The sequence below is a fragment of the Perca flavescens genome, chromosome 12 (genome assembly GCF_004354835.1).
Source record: "Perca flavescens isolate YP-PL-M2 chromosome 12, PFLA_1.0, whole genome shotgun sequence".
NCBI classification, from domain to species: domain Eukaryota; kingdom Metazoa; phylum Chordata; class Actinopteri; order Perciformes; family Percidae; genus Perca; species Perca flavescens.
In genome coordinates, this window is record NC_041342.1 from 21,759,025 (window position 1) to 21,777,925 (window position 18,901).

The window sequence follows — 18,901 nt, forward strand, 5'->3', positions numbered from 1 at the left end:
GGAAAAAGCCAGGAGGAAATGACAGAGGGACATTAGAAAGAGAGAGGGAGGCAGAAAGATGGGTAAAAGACAAAGAGAGAGGGGGAGAGCATGACAGAGGCGGGCTGAGGAGGGAAGGAACATGAAAGGCAATCTGATAGATGAAAAAGAGGAACAAGAAAAAGGAGTGGCTGTCAGAGAAAGAAGCACTTTGGAGACCAAGAAATGTAGGCCATGGCCTTCAGAGAGACATTAGAGGGATTTCAGGGGCATCCTTTGATGACGGAAAAGTGTGAAATGAACAGCCGCACCGAAGTTATGATATCTGATAAGGTCATTATGCCAGCACTAAGCCGCAGCCTCGCCAACAATATTAAAGCATCTGCAGGATTTTTCCTCCTGACCACATCCAGATACCTGACAACAGCGCTTGAGGAAGATTTCACATTTCTCACAAGTGAACTTGCAGCCGCCTTCATCATCACACCGTTTATTGATGTGATGGGCTGATATGTTCTCATAATCCTCTTAGATCAGATCAGTTGCTGGGACTGATGGTTATCACCTGGCACGACGTGGTAAACAACGGACTGAATCGATAACGAGAAGATGATCTTGTTAAGAGAAGTCTGGTGAGAGTAATGACTCAGAGGTCTGAGCACTAAGTGTGCCCCACTATTTCAGGTTCACATCACGTCCACCCCTGCACTGCAAAAAGTACCATTTATACACAAGATACGGCGAGTTGAAAATGAAACTGAAAGATAAAGGTGCAGCGTGTGAAATCCTAGCGTGAAGGCGAATATATGCATGGGTAGGGACAGCGGGAGGAAATTTAAATATGGAACTCAGGCGAACTGTTAACCATCAAACTCGAGATGACAAGTTTGTTATGAACAAGGGCGAACAGGCAATTTTCACACCAACGCAAGAAACTTCTTTTTCCAGACTGGAGACTGGCTGTTAAATCTTGAAGTGCGTGTGTAATAAATCCAGTCAAGCTAAATCCCAAAGGAGCAATTACTGTTGTGTTCTCACAATATAACATGCCCAAAAAAACAAAAAGAAGACATCAATAATACGTCGACAATACTACAGTCCCTATATGAAGGAAAGCTCTGCTTCCCTCTGAAAACATTTAACATTAAATATTCTAGTTGGAGATTGTCCATTATGTGCTGGAGCAGAGGATAATGAGAGACAGTAGCCAAAAAGAGAGGTGTGTGTGTGTGTGTGTGTGTGTGTGTGTGTGTGTGTGTGTGTAAAACACCAGCTGCCAGTGACAACACTCGTCAAGCAGGAAGAATCTCCTGGGAGGCGACAGATTTCATATTGGCAAGCAGGACACGTGAGTGTGAGAGTCTTTCAATCTCTCAGTGCTTGTGTCTACAGTATGTCTGTGGTGGAAAGTACCTCAACTAACTCATTACATTTATTCAAGAACTGTGCTTAGTAAACTAAACTCTAATTTAGAGGGAAATATTGCATTTTTTACTCCTCCACATTTTGACATTTTGACATGGACTAAGATTTTGCAAAAAACCATTATAAGCTTATAAAATACAATACACTGTTATAGATTAGAGCTTTCGTGCGTAACTTTTTGATATTAATGAATGTCTGTTACATTCAAACTATTGTCAAATGAGTTGCTACAAAGCTAATTAAGACTATCAAACAACTTTCTCTGTATTTCTCAGTATGGCTATGTTCAGAAGATTGTGTCGTTCGGAAATTTGGTTAAAATTTGTGCTAGAAAAAAAGTCCAAAAATGAATACAAATTTATGAAGCAGAACTTTTTGTTAACACTTTCACCAAAAGACACATTTCTACTCTATACTTCTTACATGGTTTCATTTTAACAATTTTAGGCCTGAAGGAGGTAATATTATCCAATATTTAAAAGAAAAGAAAAGTCCTTTGTGTATCAGAACTTTGTTTTTTTCCCTCTCCCATTAATCTTCTCATGACCCCTCAGATTTATCTTGTGACTCTTTTGAGGGGGCCGACTCCTATATTGGAAATTGCTGGACTGAACTACCTAACTGTATATTAATCAGTTAAAACTAGCTCCACCTCGAGCAGCTACAACTGCACAAATACTTCTGGAGTAACAACATAATGTAAAATATAACAAGGGTCACAGGGACAATTTTTCTGCAGAATAAGAACTTTTACTTTTGATACTTGAGGTACATTTTGCTGATCATTTTCATGTACTTTTACTTTTTAATGTTTAATGCAGTACTTTTAATGATCTGAATTTGTCTTCCACCACTGGGTATGCAAACTAAAATGACTAACAACATCTATACCCATCTGCATGATGAAACAAATTCCCAGTGTGGCCAACTGGAACTAGAAGAGCTCATTTAAAAAAATTCTGCTGCGTTCCCAGACTCCGATATTTAATAGGAAAACGGTAAAGAAATTAATCACAATGCTAATGTTTATTGCCAAAGTAATGCCTATTCATTTACTTAATGGGTAAGCACCTGAGATGTGATAATAGCCAAACTGGTGATTAGGAACATGCAAGTGAGCGTTACATTCACACATGTTGATCTTCACAACGAGAGAAATAATTCCTCAGTAAATGGCTGTTTGGAGGTTTTCTCAGTTTTTCACCAAGGTGATGAGCCTCCCCCACAAACATCATGCGTATTAGTCTAATCCTGGGTGTATTGTGCCTAGCAGGAATTCATAAAAACACAAACAATGTGCACATGTATGCTAAGCCTTCTGTCTGGTAGCTGCTGCCACACTGTTTTATCTGCTAATGAGCCCCGGTCAGCCCTTTTCACGTTACTGCACTCTGAAGGAAAGGTGAGCATCACACAGACATAGTGCTGAGAAAAATGTCCCGTTTGTGATATATTAGATTGTTAATATGGAGACATCAATGTGTAAGCAGCATTTTTGTTTTAGCGGTATCCAACATGGGGCATGGCCCTCTCCAATGGGTCACAATATTCATTTGAGGGGTTGTGAGATGACTAATGAAGGAAAGAAGAAAATTGCTTCACAAATATGTGTTCGTTATTTGGACTTTTCTCAAATCTTTGCTTCTTAGTGAAATCATATATATTTTTCTATATTGTTTCTATCGCAATGTTGAAAAACCAGCGGCCGGACTGCGTTACAGCAATATTTACGTCATTTGGACGACGATCCTTGCACGTCATTTTCATTTTGCACTAAAGCGCTTTAAAAATAAGAAAATACTCAGTACTATTCATTTGTCAAGTATTTAATTCACACAAGAGTAGGCCTATACTTTTTTTTACCATGTGGTTATTTCATACTATTTATTGTATTACCAGAAACATGCTATAGGGGATATACTGTATATAGTCATCAAGATACGCAATGATCTATATCGGGATAGTAGGTTTTGGTCATGAGCCTGTGCAGTTGATACAGTTCCTCTGTTATTAGCTGAGCATCTGATGCTATCATCATCATCAAGGCTTTCATTGCATTATTAACGAGATGATGATGGAGGACGGAATTAACACTGCAATTATGAGCCGAGGAAATTGAGTCATCTTCGGCTCATAAATAGACAGATACTCTTTTGCATTTCTGAAATGAGCCTCTGCATCTGTTAATTTCTGTTCATTTTATTAGCTGTAGCCAGCTGTCTTTACATCATTTTTTTCACTGTAAAAATTTGTGTTTTCAGTGTTATTTTTGTCATGTCAAAACTTTTCTCCCAGCTCAGTGTTATTGTTGGAATTGGTAAATGGACAGCATCTATACAGTGCCTTTCTAACATAACGGACTAAGTGCTTTACAATTTGACTGACACACACACACACACACACACACACACACACACACACACACACACACACACACACACACACACACACACACACACACACACACACACACACACACACACACACACACACACACACACACACACACACACACACACACACACACACACAGCAAGTGTAGTGTCTTGCTCAAGGACACTTCGACATGCGGACAGGAGAAGCAAGGGATTGAACAGTCAACCTTCTGATTAAATTGTTTTGAAACTTAACTTTGTGGAGTTTTTAAAGCATTAACAGTGATTGTGGAGGAGTTTGGGTTGTTTAGGGACCACGTCTGAACTTCTATTAACCAAAGCAGAGCGCTTCGAAAGAAACAACTGAAGGTTAACAAGCATTGAAGCAACTTCACTCATAGTTCCTTTTGTTTATCTTGACTGCAAATAACTTCAGTTTGAGACGAGGCAGAAGTTTCAAAGGAGTTCCTCCATAAATAAAAAGTGAATCCCTGCTGGCACAAATAGAAAGATAGACAAGTGCTGTTGCAAAATTTTTAATGAGGAAATCATTTAAGTTCAGTTTTTGAATGGCTGGCAAACAAATAATTTCATTATTTAATTACAAAAAAGTTAAAGCAACCTGTCTCATACGGTAATAAACACGAATCACACTTGATTTTGAGTTTATGATCTCAAAGCATTGATTCTACAAAGAAGCTGTCAGGCTTAGGCTTATTGTTGTATATGTTGTTTGTTCAGCAGAGGTTATTTTTGCTGTGCAGATGCACAACAGAGGACAGAACAAGGACTCAACAACAATACTTTTTCTTGGGTGATAAATGTTTGTGCAGCCCTGAAATACGTGTTGAAGGTTGTCTGACTCAGAGGTAGCTTATAACAAGAACCAGAACTGTGTAGAAGGGTTTATTTTAGTTACTTTCAATGTATTTACATGCAGTTTCAAAAAACAAAACACGATTATATTCGGGTTAAGGCAATACCCCGGTTTCTCAAACAACATGTAAACACCTTATCCAGAGTTCTCATACCCTCGTTAACAGACCTAGATAACTCATTTAGTAACCAGGGTATTTATGCATGTATACAGAACCGGGCTAAGTTCAGGTTACACGTTTGCACATGCTCCATAGGTTATGTTTGTCCCTCCCCACTCAGCTGCAGTGGTTTTTGACCTGGAAATAATCATCAGCGCTGTGGAGAAACAAACCTTTGCTATGATACAACGCAACAGCGTTGCCCAGATCAATTGCTTCACTCCACACCAGACAGCAGCGGACACCAGACAATTGCTAAACACATTGTCCATCACTGGGGCTGTCAGCGCTGTGTCTCGGCAAAGAAGTGGAGGGACCGACTAGCCCGCTGCAGGCGCAGTAGGTCAACCGGAATAAAAAGCTTTATTCTGACCAGTTGTCACAGAGCGCCACCTACTGTACCGGAGGTAGAGTTACTCCCATCATTCTTCCCTGTTCAAGTATACGGGGAGAACTGGAATAGGGTAAGACCATAACCCTGGTTACTGCTGTGCACAAAAACACACTGAGTGTGTCCTCTAACTGTGTCAAGTATTCAAATTCATCTCATAATCTTTTTATAGCACATCAAGGAACAAGTGAAAAAGGCTGTGGTGAGCTTTTTCTTATTACACAGGTTTTTCAATGCAACCTGGATTTTGGGACTTTTAGATTTCTTGCAGTTAAGATTAAGCTTTAAACAGAATAACAATTTTTTTTCAGGAGCCCCTGGTTCCATAAGTAAAAGTCCCATTTATTTCTTCCCATAAAAAAATGTCTTGCGCGATTCATAAGCGATTCAAGCTCTACGGCTTGGAACAGCATTAAACTCTTAGTTGGAGCATCAGTCCAAAAGAGAAACTGCTGCTTGATAAAAAAGTTGAGCGTATGTACGTAATTGTGTCCATAGAAACTTCAGGGGAGATGTTAAGGTGCTGTATACGACATTCTAAACATTAATATAGCAGCAAACAACTATTTGTTATGTAAAGATATAATTGCATAATGGTGTCCTGAGCAGAGAATTAAGTCACACTCCCTCTGTGTGTGTTGTAATCTGAGCTGGCCCCTCCTTTTGAAACTGTTGGCCCTCCCCATTTCCACCTCCATATTTGCTTGTGATGTCAGAGGTGAGAGCCGTGTACAGGCAATGCCGGCCCAGACTCATATAGCATCTATATGTAATTAGGTGCATTTCGCCAAAAAAAATCTAGTCACATAACTTAAAACTCTGTGACAAGCACAGCCAACAGCGAGTGAAAGCTAAAGATTACAGTGTTGCTGACAATTCTGCGTACATTTGAAATGAATTTAACAACTATAGCGCCATGTTTGGTCAACAAATACAACAATTGAGCATTTTCAAATGGCTACTGCTTTGATTCATGCCTCTAACTGGCTTCTTCTCAATGGCAACAGCAGCCGAGCTTTCATGGGTATTGTATTTAGACCTTCTGCCATGATGGATTTAAAACCTGTAAATCATAAAACAAACCTATATGGTCAATACATTATCCAGGAGAGTCCTGTGTTTCGATGTGAAGTAACACTGAAGATGTTGAAAAAAATAATTTGAAACAGGAATACATAATGGGGAAAAACACTTCTGGGACCAGCGGCTTCGCCTACTTCACATATCTATTCTATTTTTTAACTGCAGGCAATTGATGAGATTGTGTTGAGTATGTGAGTGTTAAACATCAACTGCACTCTGTGCCTTCTGCCTAAAATCAATTTAGTCATACTGACAATCATGGAAACTTCCACTGTTGACCTACATGTCACTGTGACCCACTTGCTATTGCTGAGGTGTGTCCAAGTTCTTAATGAAGGTAAAATCTTAGGCAAACTGCAATGTATACAATGTATACAAACCTCCCTAATTCTGCAGGATGTTTGGGCTGAGAGGTGCTGTATCTGCAGGCTAAAATATACTGTCTGAAACCAACAGTCTCACACCCGCCTTCCACAATAATTGACACAGTGTGATAAGCTGTACGGACAAATTCTATCCTCCACACTGCTCAAATTACCACTTTCCTCTACTGTCTTTGTTCACTGCAGAACTACACTAACAACTCTGCTGGGGCAGTAATGGAGACAGTGTGTTTTTAGAAAAGAGACGAAACAACAAGGAAAGATTACTCCAGCCTGATTGACTCTCCGTTAACCTTCACTACATGTGTCTCTATGTGTAAATGTATTATACTGAACAAAATTATAAATGCAACACTTTTGTTTTTGCCCCCATTTTTCATGAGCTGAACTCAAAGATCAAAGACTTTTTCTATGTACACAAAAGGCTTATTTCTCTCAAATATTGTTCACAAATCCGAGATAATCCATCCACCTCACAGGTGGGTAGGGTTGGGCGATGTCCCCTAAATTGGCAGTTGACAATGTTTACAGTAAAACGTTGTGATGGACGATGATCTCGTCGTCATCGCCCGGGGGCACTGAATAACGCATTCAATAAACAGAAACATAACTCTGCACATGAACAGATGTGCAGTATTAGCTCACACATAAAATAGCACCCTCGTGAATTAGTCTACTGTTGCTAACGTACATTCATAAATCCTACATAACATCGTTATCAGACTTACTTATTGATGCACGCACACAATAGTATCCACAAAGTTAGTCCAATGAGGCGATAAAGGGAAGTGTGATAGCGTTCCACGTCAAATGCTTCTTTGATGCTTTTATACTTTGCTTGTTTGAGATCTAATAGCTATCTCATCTACTTAAGATGCACAAAGTGGCTAGGTGTATATGGGGTATCAGTAAAGTCAGGTCACCAGCCTTTAGAACAGCTTAAATGCTCCTCAGCACAGATTCAACAAGTCTCTGAAGTCTACTTGAGGGATGACCATTTGGTGTCTAACATGTCATGCTAAAATGTCTCTGTTCAACTTAGTTGAGCTCTGGTGATTATGATGGCCATAACATAATATTTACATCAGTTTCATACTCCGTAAACCATTCAGTGAGCCCTTAAGCATCTGCATCAGCAGCTCTGTATAAAGTACAGGAAAAAATGCTTACTCCTCAATACCACTGGAGGTGTAATGAGAGGGCTCGTCAGTGAGAGCGGGAGACCAAAGAACCTTCGATGGACAACCATGACACTGTCTCCACAATTATGGGGGGTGGGATATACATCAAAGTCCGGTCTGTAATAGGGACTGTTTCGACTTTAGGCAGACCATCATGCAGGCAGAAATTTACAGCATGTCACATCAGCAAAACACATCAAGGCTACAGCAAGTTGTTTCTGTCTTCTAAGGTTTCCTCTTTTACTTTGTCATTTCTTTTTTTTTTTTACAACAAAACTTTGCCAACTTTAACACAGCTAAACCCAGTATCCAATACGTTTCTAATCTGGGGGCAAGGGGAGTGCTCAAGGCATACAGAAAGAGATTACACCAAAATACAAGTTGATCATTCCTCAGCACCACCATTGAGGACATGCTCATTAATCACGTCTAAAGAGCCGAGTAACGTAGCCCGCCTTGTAGGTTTGTAGAGCCAGAGGAAGGAAAAGCAAAGAAATTGGGTTTCATTGCGATGCTTTCTGCCGGCCGCCTCTTTGCATTCACTCTAAACGATGCAGAAGGGGGGTGGCAGCTCGTCATCTATCTACTGATATTGTACCAAAAAGTATCATCAATTTATCATAGTTTAACGTTTTCAGATCCTTCACAGGTCTTGTAGGAGCCAAATAAGGAGAGTGCTCCACAGGCTACAGCTTACCGAGCACCAAAGGTTAAAACACGGAGAGGCATGAAATCACCATTCAGCTCATGACACACGGTTAAGAAATTTCCCTACTCTTCCTTTATGATGAAAATGTATGACTTCACCAGTGATTCCCTAACCACAGAATGCCAAAAGTCACCAAGTGTGAGATTACTCTGTCGAGGGAATGCTTATCGGGAGGCAGTGCCCCTCTCCCACTCTTCATCCATAATTGCTTTCCAGGCCTGCATTGGAAAGAGCCTGAAGCTGTTTTATGTTTGGCGGGAGCAGAATGCACAGGAGATAAGTTGAAATCCAAGACTATGCCCCAATTGGGACCACTGTTGCATAACGAAACCACCATTCTTTTCTCATCAGTCAAAACAGAGCATTTTTAGTATTCTAACAAGGTCTCTGCATAAAAAGTTATCTGGCGCTAATGTTACGTGCAGTTTGTGTTGTAATTTAAAACTCCAAGTGGTACAAAACAAAAAGACAGACCTCACACACACAAGTCCACATACACAAGTCCGCACACATAAGCACACAGAGTGAAATATCTCAACAATTATTGGATGGCTTGCCATGATATTTGGAACAATCATGGTTCCTGGAGGATTAATCATACAAACTTTGGTGAACATCTGACTTTTCACCTAGGGCCACCAGTGGATCAAAGCTTTCAATTATTCTGTGAAATATCTCAACATCTACTAAATGAATGAGTTAGCACATGGTTCAGACATTCATGGTTCCCAGAGAATGAATCATCATAACTTTGGTGATACCCTCACTTTTCCTCTAATGCCATCATGAGATTGACATTTTTGTTTTGGTGTTAAATGTTATCAACTATTGGATGGATTGCCATGAATTTTGAAAATGAATTTTCCACAGACATCAGGAGGGATTTTAATCACTTTGGTGATTCCCTGACTTTTCCTCTAGCAGGTTTAACTTTTCCCTACGACCAAATACCTGCAAAAGTTTCTATAGGAGTACATAGGAGTCTTATTATTTAAGAAGCCAAAGGTTTGACTGTCAAATGATATTAAACATCTTGTGTCTTGTTAGATAGGAAAAGTCATTGAAGTTCATCCTTTTCCAGCATGACATGTGGCAGGGTGCCCTCTCATGTTTGATAAGACTCCTCTCGTCTGCACCACAATCTCCTCCATTACTTTTCCTCCACCTGTCTCACAGGATATCTGTTAGGAATCTGCATGATAACGATGTCAGAGAGGCAATCAGAGGGAGATGGTTACACTGGCTCTTCCTCACATCTCCACAGAGAGACGGGCAAGAGTGGTTTCCTGTCCTCCTCCTCCTCCTCACTGACAAAATAAAACAGAGGATACTGCTAGAAGAAAGGGAACCCCTTGGGATTTAACACTCTCTTTCGCTCTTGGTTTCTGCTTCTTTCCCTCTCTAGTCTCATTCTCGCGGCTGAACCTTTTCCGGGTCCTATATTCTCTTTTATCATTCTCTCCGTCCTTATATTTTCCTAGCTTTGTCCTCTTCTCTCATTCTCTTTGCCTTACTATTCAAGAGTTTCTTTACCTTTTCATCTCCTTCCCAAGTTTCTTTCTCTGCTTCCTTATCTTGACCTTCCTCCTCCTCCTACAGTCTTCACGTGTCCAGGCCAACCAATGCTGCTGCATAACTAGAAATAAATTACCCTTCATTCTGACCTAAATCAAACATGTTGCATAGTACACAGGATTTAAAATACATAAATATGGTCTGTTACTTACAAAAATTTGGTTCATAACCCGCTGAGAAAAAAATTCTCAAGCAGGATTTTCAATGTTCTTGCAAATGTTTTTGCATCTTGGCCAGAAGTCTGCAGAAACCTTACAGACTTCGAAAGGTTTGCTGGGTTGCTATGAGTTTAATACTCTGGTGGAAGATAAAGTGAAATGGTCGAAGGCTGACTGGCAGTGCACCCTGCACGCCAGCCAGCTGATATCTTGGAAAGATCAATATGGCAGAGAGGTCAGCAAGCAAAGATGAAGACAAATGTTCATGTCAGAGGTTTTTTTCCAAACTCCAATCATTAAGCACTGCAGGAGAACAAATGCGAGGCAAGGCCAAAAACCTTTTCACTTCTCGATATGTACAAAGAAAACTCATTCATGTTGTCAGGCGGGACACAATGTCTCAGAAAACTGACTGCAAAGTATTTGAAGGTTGGACTGCATTATGCACTTCCACATGCTGTAGTAGCAAAGTGCATTCGAATCATAGAGTATTGATTGCAGCTTGCGGTGGCAGAATGTGAAGGGTGACATAATAGCAGGTTTGAAGAAGCATAAATGATGTTCAGTGGAGCCATGGCCCTAATTGATGTCCCTTGTCGCTGAAATGTCAATAAGTTTATTGCCAAGAGAAAAAAATAAATTGGTGGTTTACTTATGATGCTCTGCTGCTCCCGTCAGAGAGGGGAAATCAATTCTCATCGAAAGCTGGGTTTACGGACGCATTACAGACAAATCCTCATCAAATCAAAACATACACTGTCACTGAATATTGGCATTTCAGCTAGTGAGATAAAAAAATGCTGCTGTGTGCCCCGTCAGCTGTCTTTAAATATGAATGACTCGCTTAATATTTGTGCATTGCTCAACTTCTGACAGAACTCTGAGACTTAGCTGTGCAATAATTTTGATTCCAAGACCAAAAGCTAAAACTGCTTCTGGCATATTGACTGCAACTCAGGATAAATATTGGACTGGATTGTATAGTTCTGTCCCACACCACGTCCATCATCTACATCCCATTTATAAACAGTGTTACAAAATTTTACGTTTACACACTTAAATGAAAACTTCTGTTTCAGGCATATGGCTCCTATTGGCTATGACAAAAATCTTACCAATCAAACACCAACTAAATTACTGAGATCTGGAGACCAATTGCACTACACACAGCTCTATAATAGAGTCCAAACAGGCTCTGCAAAAACATCAGCTTAAACCAAATATTTAAACCAAATTAGGAAGAGGTGGAAAGATGAATGCATGCGAAATGTTTATCATAATTGCGACGGTGGCCAGTTGGAAAAAATTGAGATATCCCCCAATGCAGACATGAACATGCAGCCGATGTTCATGCATTTTCTGTTTATACTACAATGGGTGTCTGCATAAGGAGGCATGTTGACACATTATTGTTAGGACAGTGATTATTGTCAAACTGCATGCGAGACAGTCCATGTGGACCCTTGTGGCTGTGCAGACATAGAATGTATCATTTGCACTTAATTCTAACCTTCACCTTCATCGCTATATGCATAACCAAAAGCCTAACCCACACCTTACAAAGTTTTATGCCTCAGGACTAAATACCCTCTATTTTCTGGGCACCCTGGTTGCCTAGGGTTTAAGGCGCCAACTCTGAACCTCAACGTCCCCGGTTTTCACCCAGCTGGGGACCTTTACTGCATTGTTTCCGGTCATCTCTCTACCATCTCTGTAAGGTATAAAATTCCCCCAAACTTTAATTACCAAAAACATCCTCGCTTTCAAGGTCTTAAACTCAACTTTTAGATACACAGACAGATAAAAACTACTACTAGTACAGCAGTGAGTAGTCAGATTTCTGCTAAATTAATACATGTTTGTAATGTCAGTAATAATAATAATGTTCATTTTGTGTATTTGGCTGCCTGAGTTTCTGCCCTTTAGCAGCTTTAAAATAAAAAAAAGTGAAAATGTTACACATAGACCTTAAATCGCCATGACTATATGTGCCAGTTAAGTACAGTATGGCATACATAAAGTGAACTGTGAATTCACTGTGCACATCAACAGCATGCATTTCCTACAGAGCGGAGTAGTATATATCTACGATGTTCCACTTCTGGGATTGTTCAGGTGCCCCGGAAATTCCGCCGTAAGTCCTTAATTTTGGCCGGATGTCCGTTACCTTCTGCTCCTCTTTCTGCAGGGTAAATTGAGACAGCTAGCTAGACTATCTATGCAATCTGAGTTTTCTGTTGCACGACTAAAACAACCTTTGAACGTACACATTCCACCAAAACAAGTTCCTTCCCAAGAGTATTTTGCAGAGGCGCCATTGCTCCGTGCGGCACTTAGCTCCGCCCAAGACGATTGTGATTGGTTTAAAGAAATGCCAATAAACCAGAACACGTTTTTCTCCCATCCCAGAATGCTGTGGACTTGCCAGACCCTCTTCCGCAGCACTGTAGAGGAAGGTCTGGCAATGTGAGACTAGAGCAGAGTGACTCAAAATGGAAACATACTGTAAGTGGACAGATCGGCAGCATTTTCTCCTGAGAAAACTCTGCCAGCTGAACTTTTCACAGTCATCAACATTAGAGGTTTCCACACTGGTTGGTTTTTGCGCCAATGAGATTTATTTTAATGAATAAGTTACACCTTCTGTTGCCAACCTGCATTACTTTGTCACAAGATTAAGTGACTCTCTAGACCCAAAGGTGTTTAATTTAGCAAAAGTTCATTTTCCAACAAGACTACTTTTTATGACGTACCCGAACAATGCGTTTACTTTTAAATCTGTCCAGCTGAACCATGTTCATGCTGCTTATTTGTCTCATCCACACAGCAACAGCCTATTCTAAGAGCTGGGAGGAGATTGTCAAATTACTTGTATGCAAAACAACGTGTGACATAATCTGATGAGTTAAAGCAAGTTTGCAACAGCAAACAGTTTCCTTGAAACTAACTCCAGAGAGATGCAAGACAACTACAAAGAAACAAAAAATGGCTAAAAAGAGACACAAAATGGCTAAAGAGATGCAAAACAATTACAAACACACACAAGTTGACTACAAAGAGCCAGAAAACTACAACAAAGAGACATTCATTCTGGGACTCATTTTGTCAGTTGGAGAACTGTTGTATTCAACATTTGGCTCAGTGGTGCAGATCACTACACAAACCACCCAACAACCCATCAACCAAATTGCCTGCAGAGAAGCACGCCATCTTATATGTTACATAAAAAAAATAATTTACAAGATGATTAGGTCTGCTTTACTTGCAATGCCTTCACTCCCCAGTACTCACATTGATTGTTTTCTCCTGGCTTGGTTAATAGATGGAAGTCAATACACCCCTGCTGTGACGTCAGGGTTCACCTAGCTGCAGGTCTCCTGGGCGTACCAATTAGAGCATAAGAATGCAGCCAAGGATTTCATTAGTAGCCTAAGCTGTTATTAGTAACGACAGGTCGGTATTGAGTGTGGCGCAACATGGTGCTAGAGAAAATGGTGATAAATGACAGAGGGGCGAGGCGCTCTCTAAAGAGCTGTGCAGATAGATGACTGCTGGGGCCCGTTTCAGAAAGCAGGTTTAGTGAAAACTGAGTTTGTTAACCCTGATATGAGGGCAACTCTGGGTTTTCTGTTTCAGAAAGGGAGGTTATTTAAACCTGAGAAAGAGGGGTAACTCCAGCCCGTTTCAGAAAGGTAGGTAATTTAACCTCAGAGTCAGTTACTATGGTAACTGAGCCTGTGAACCTAACCTGGTCAGGAGCAGGTTTTCTTCAATAAACCTTGGGCGTTTCTCAATACCAAAAATGCAAACTACGGACTTGTGTTCTTGGGGAGAACGTTCTTGCTGGTTGTTCTTGGAAGAATTAACTCGCAAGTTCACAAGCACAGAAAACGCTGTTAACAGTTTGAGACGATGCCTTCTTCCTGTTATTGCTCAACACCCCCAGCACAGAGGCTACCTGCAAGGCTCCAAAATATCAGCTAGAAATGAAAGCCACAACAATATAACCACTTTGTATTAAAACAATCTCCGGACAAGAAAACCTCATAATGCTACAACTATTGCAATAATATTGAAAAATTAAGCTAATTGAGCTTTAATTTTATTGTTTATGGTTTAGCTCAAACACCCCTTACTTATTCAAAAGAGTGGAACGCGATCCCTACTATTATTAGCATATAAGTTTAAGTAAGTTTAAATTAAACAAATAAATAGGCATATGCACTGGTGTGTCCTATATGTTCCTATTAGTGTTGTGGAATTATCATTTCTATATTATTGTAGTGCACTGTATATGCCCAGGGAGATGTAAATTAGAAATTAAAATTATAAAAGGTTGGTGTCTCCCCTTTAGTCTACATAACATGTCATAGCAGGTTAAGACTTTATGTACAACTGTTCATTTATCATACAGACTGAAACTCAACTTCTAATAAATCAGAAAACAAATACACCGAAAAGAAACGCGTGTATCTCAGACTGTATATTATTAGTCTATCTGGTATAGGTAGCTCTCCTGTGTGTGTGTGTGTGTGTGTGTGTGTGTGTGTGTGTGTGTGTGTGTGTGTGTGTGTGTGTGTGTGTGTGTGTGTTTGAGTTTAACTCCGAAAAGACAGTTAACCACATGTGTTGTGATATTTACACAAACGATCCAAAACGGAAAAATAAATTTACGGAACCGGACCCCCACCTCCGGGGTCCTACAGCGGGGTCTCCGAGTGTGTGCGTGTGTGTGTGTGTGTGTGTGTGTGTGTGTGTGTGTGTGTGTGGGGGGGGTCTCCGAGTGTGTCTGTCCGAGCGCCGAGCAAGCGGCCCCGGCAGGCGTAAGCTGGCGGGCGCGTCATTTTATGGAGCTCCGAAAACTCCGAAAACTTTGGAGCAAATTGTCAATTTTTTTATTTTGGGCTGTCTATGTACTAAAAATCCATCCATCACTGAATGCCGAAATGAATGTTGGGATACAGGTGCTGCGAAGTTCATACAAGTTACCAACCGATGTATCCTCGGAAAATGGGCGTGTCAAGAATACATCCGGGAATTTTAACTGTTCTTGGCGAAATGCGAACTTGTGTATTGGGACTGTACTTTGGCAACACGAGATGACGTTTCACAGGGACACAGGAACACAAGTCAATAGAAGAACACAGATTGGGAAACGCCCCTTGAGTTTCTCTCAGTCTCCTCCCTCTGACACAGGCCCGACTAGATGTATTTCAATTTCCAGATAACTAGTGAGAGGTAGCGTTTTTCTTCACAGTCCATCAGATATGTAGATACCTTATCCGTCCTCATATCACTAACGTCACCCATCGTGGACATGATTTTACATCCCAGCAGATTGTTTATGTGTGTTGTTTTTGCAAACGCAGAGCAGTCAGAAAAGTGTGCCTCGCTCTGAAACGTTTTTTAAACGTTTTTGTAGTGTTCCCTGGACACAAACCAGTGAGAACCATTAAAAAGAATTAAATGATTATAAATTATAATTCTGTTAATGACATGGTGCTGCAACCTCAGAATGGGATTAGTAGTAGTTTACTTTTTCGCACGCAGGATTGCACCAAAATGAAATTATAGGTGTAATACCATTCCAGTTGTCACCAGTAATATTGTAGGTCTACCTGTAATTAAATATGAAATGAATACACTATATTAGAGCTTACACATTGACTCGAGGAGCAATTTCCTTCCACACCAATTCTCGCTATTTTGCAGCAGCAGTGTTGCTTTTTTAAACAAAATATTATATATTCAAACTTGCTGTATGTGAGCATGAGTAGTTAAAGTATGCCGACCGATTTGTTTGTGGTTGTTGCCATGGTGAATCGTAGTGTCATGGCTCAATTCATGCTGCCTTTTTATTGTGGTGGTGCACTCTCTTAACTCTGAGTCAACCTACTGAGTTGATTGAACCAACTCAAATCAGCTTTTCTGGAACCGAAAACTCAAGAGTTTTCCATCTCAGGGTAAATCAACTCCGAGATCAGGGTTAGACTCCTTATTCCTGAAACGGCCCAGTCATTAGACATGGGTGACGTGTGTGTGTGTGTGTGTAAAGTGGCGATGCAGTGCGCAAATGGGTTTCTTAAGAGGAAAATATCAAACTGGCTTCACCTTCAAAGGCTTTGCAGCGCATTAGCCAAACATGTTGAAGCCATTCGTCCGCCCCCTTCCAGCATTGTGGGACAGAAACACACAAACACATCTGTTTACCTTATGGTCGATGATGCCACTGTATCCCTGGAGGACTGGGGGGTGAGGCTTGGCCACCCTGACGGAGGCTTCAGTGGGCCGCCGCAGCTGTTCATGCTGTCGGATGCGCGTGTCGTTAGCGTCCCTGGAAGCGCCGTTGAAGCTGCCGTTGTACACGAGGAACAAGCTGGCGCACAGGAGAAGCACGAGGAGCACGGCTATCCCATGGCGCTGACACAAAGACACAAACAGATGCGGACTAATTATTCCTGTTGCACCGCACTGAGTTTAGGCTGCACCTAACGAGAGATGAGAGGCAGCCAGCTGCTGCATCGATCATGTCATGTCACGTGCGACCAAAACTTTAAAAAGTTATCTAATTAATTTAAGGGCTTGGACATAGTTTTGACTATGATAATCTTTATGTTTGCATTTTAATGCTCAGCTGCGTTCAGGAGCCTACATAACCTGCACGGTACGCGATAAAGTAAAAGTTCATATCGATATCTTGATCTTGTAAGTCAAAATGTGCAGTCTGAGCTTCCTGGTAAAGCCATATTATAGCACAGATGCAAACGATAACACTTTTGATTTGTTTTGTTCATTTTGTTTATTATCTGCATACTTTATTTTCACAACAAGAAATATTAAAGAGAAACCATGCATGCACTAAAGGCAGGAAAAGCAAACACCCGGCGCGCTGTGCTCCATAGTGTATAATTTTAAGGGGGGGGAAAATCCAGAGTTTAGTGCTGAACAGAAGGCACAGCTGGATGCCTATTGTTCAGATCTTAATCTTTTGATCCGACAGAGTGCACACAGCAGCGTTATGGCGATCGGAGCGCACTTCACTGAACAATGCTGGATGTAAAAGCCAGCACAAACAGTTTCCCAATAGGGCTACATCATAACAGAAACCTTTACCATAGGTGTCTTCATTTTGCAGCGCGCTGTCTTATCGCTGCGGCTCAGTGCGGTTGACTCCACTTTTCTTCATAGTCCAGCGGCATCTGTTCGCATCCCGAATACCACTCCAGTCCGTCCGCGCTGTGCCAGCCTGCCTGCCGCTGCCTGTGTGCCTTCAGACTGGAGCCCAGGCGCAATTCATACTGTGGAGACCGAGGCGACAGATGTTCACTATTGTAGCTCTGCTGGGTCTTAACGCCCCCCGAGTTTGAGGGGCTGAGGAGTGGAGGCGCAGTTAATTAAAGAGACTATAGCTGCAAGAGGGTGATAAGGCCGTTTTGTTTAATGGTTATTTCCTGCTGAGTAATATTTGATGGAAATCTCTGCTTGCATTACTCTAGAGTATATGGACGGACGCTACAATCTGAGGTGGATTAAGAATCCAAGAGAAGTTAAACAACAGCGAGGATATCCTGGAGCGCAGCCAAAAACTGAGTCTGTTAATCAGAGAGGTGAAATTTAAGCAGGTAGTTTTACTCAAGTACTGTACTGTACACATTTGAAGCAGGCTACTTGAACTTTTACTTTAGTTTTTGCAACTTCATACATTTCACAAGTAAATATTATGCTTTTTACTGGACTACATTTATTTGACAGCTAGACTTAAGAAATTAATTTTTTTTTTCATACAAAGCATATAATCAGCTTGTAAAATAAAATGTATGGTTACAAAACTACCGGTTAAGGGTGTAGCAGGGAAAGGCGGACCCAAAATGCAGAGAGCAGGCAGGCAGGCAGGGGTAAGTTGAAAACGAGGATTTAATGATGAAACACAAAAAGAAACCAAGGAAGTCCTGAGCGCAGCAGCAGGCAAAAACAACAATACCAAAAATGAAACAAAAGGAAATCCATGGAGCAAAAAAAACAGACACGAACTAACACCGGGAGACACGACAGGCACACACAGAAACATACAAACAATGATCTGACACTAGGCAAGGGGAACACCAAGACTAAATACAGAGGGTAATGAGCTAACACAAGACAGGTGACACAAGGGCTGGGAAACAGGTGAAACACATTAGGCTGGGCAGAGTAATCAAAAAAGGCGGGAAAACACAAGACAGAAAGATAACCAACAAGACAAGACAAAAAACAAGACCGTCAAAATAAAACAGGAAACAGAGCACAAAACAGACTACCAAAATAAGACAAGACACCAAAACCATAACACTACCAGACAGTTTAACTAACAATAAATATACTTACATACAATATTACTGCTGTTAATGCATCGAAACTTGAACATCAGTTTAACAGCTTTTAGTCCTACATCTTCTTGAATCTGCCCAGTTTTCTCTTGTATTTATTGGATTGTACACTTAATTCTCTTGGTTTTGTCTTTGTATCATAAAGTGCTGTTATGAATAAGGTTTGTTTGCTTGCTTGCAGTACTGAAAGTACCGTACTGATAGCCTATCTTTTCATTGGCTAAACAAACATTATGGAT

At 40.8% G+C, this 18,901-nt stretch overlaps 1 protein-coding gene across 1 annotated transcript in view; it reads right to left on the minus strand.

The window, feature by feature from the left end:
• st6galnac5a (ST6 (alpha-N-acetyl-neuraminyl-2,3-beta-galactosyl-1,3)-N-acetylgalactosaminide alpha-2,6-sialyltransferase 5a) overlaps positions 1 to 18,402 on the minus strand; it is a 56,779-nt gene extending 38,377 nt beyond the window's left edge. Inside the window, exons 1-3 of the mRNA XM_028593811.1 lie at positions 18,130 to 18,402; positions 17,410 to 17,594; positions 16,507 to 16,716 (exon numbers count right to left, since the gene is read on the minus strand). Of these exons, the coding sequence (XP_028449612.1) occupies positions 16,507 to 16,716; positions 17,410 to 17,424 (225 nt within the window). The 5' untranslated portion in view covers positions 17,425 to 17,594; positions 18,130 to 18,402. The remainder of the gene's footprint in view (positions 1 to 16,506; positions 16,717 to 17,409; positions 17,595 to 18,129) is intronic.
• Between the last annotated feature and the right edge of the window lie 499 nt (positions 18,403 to 18,901).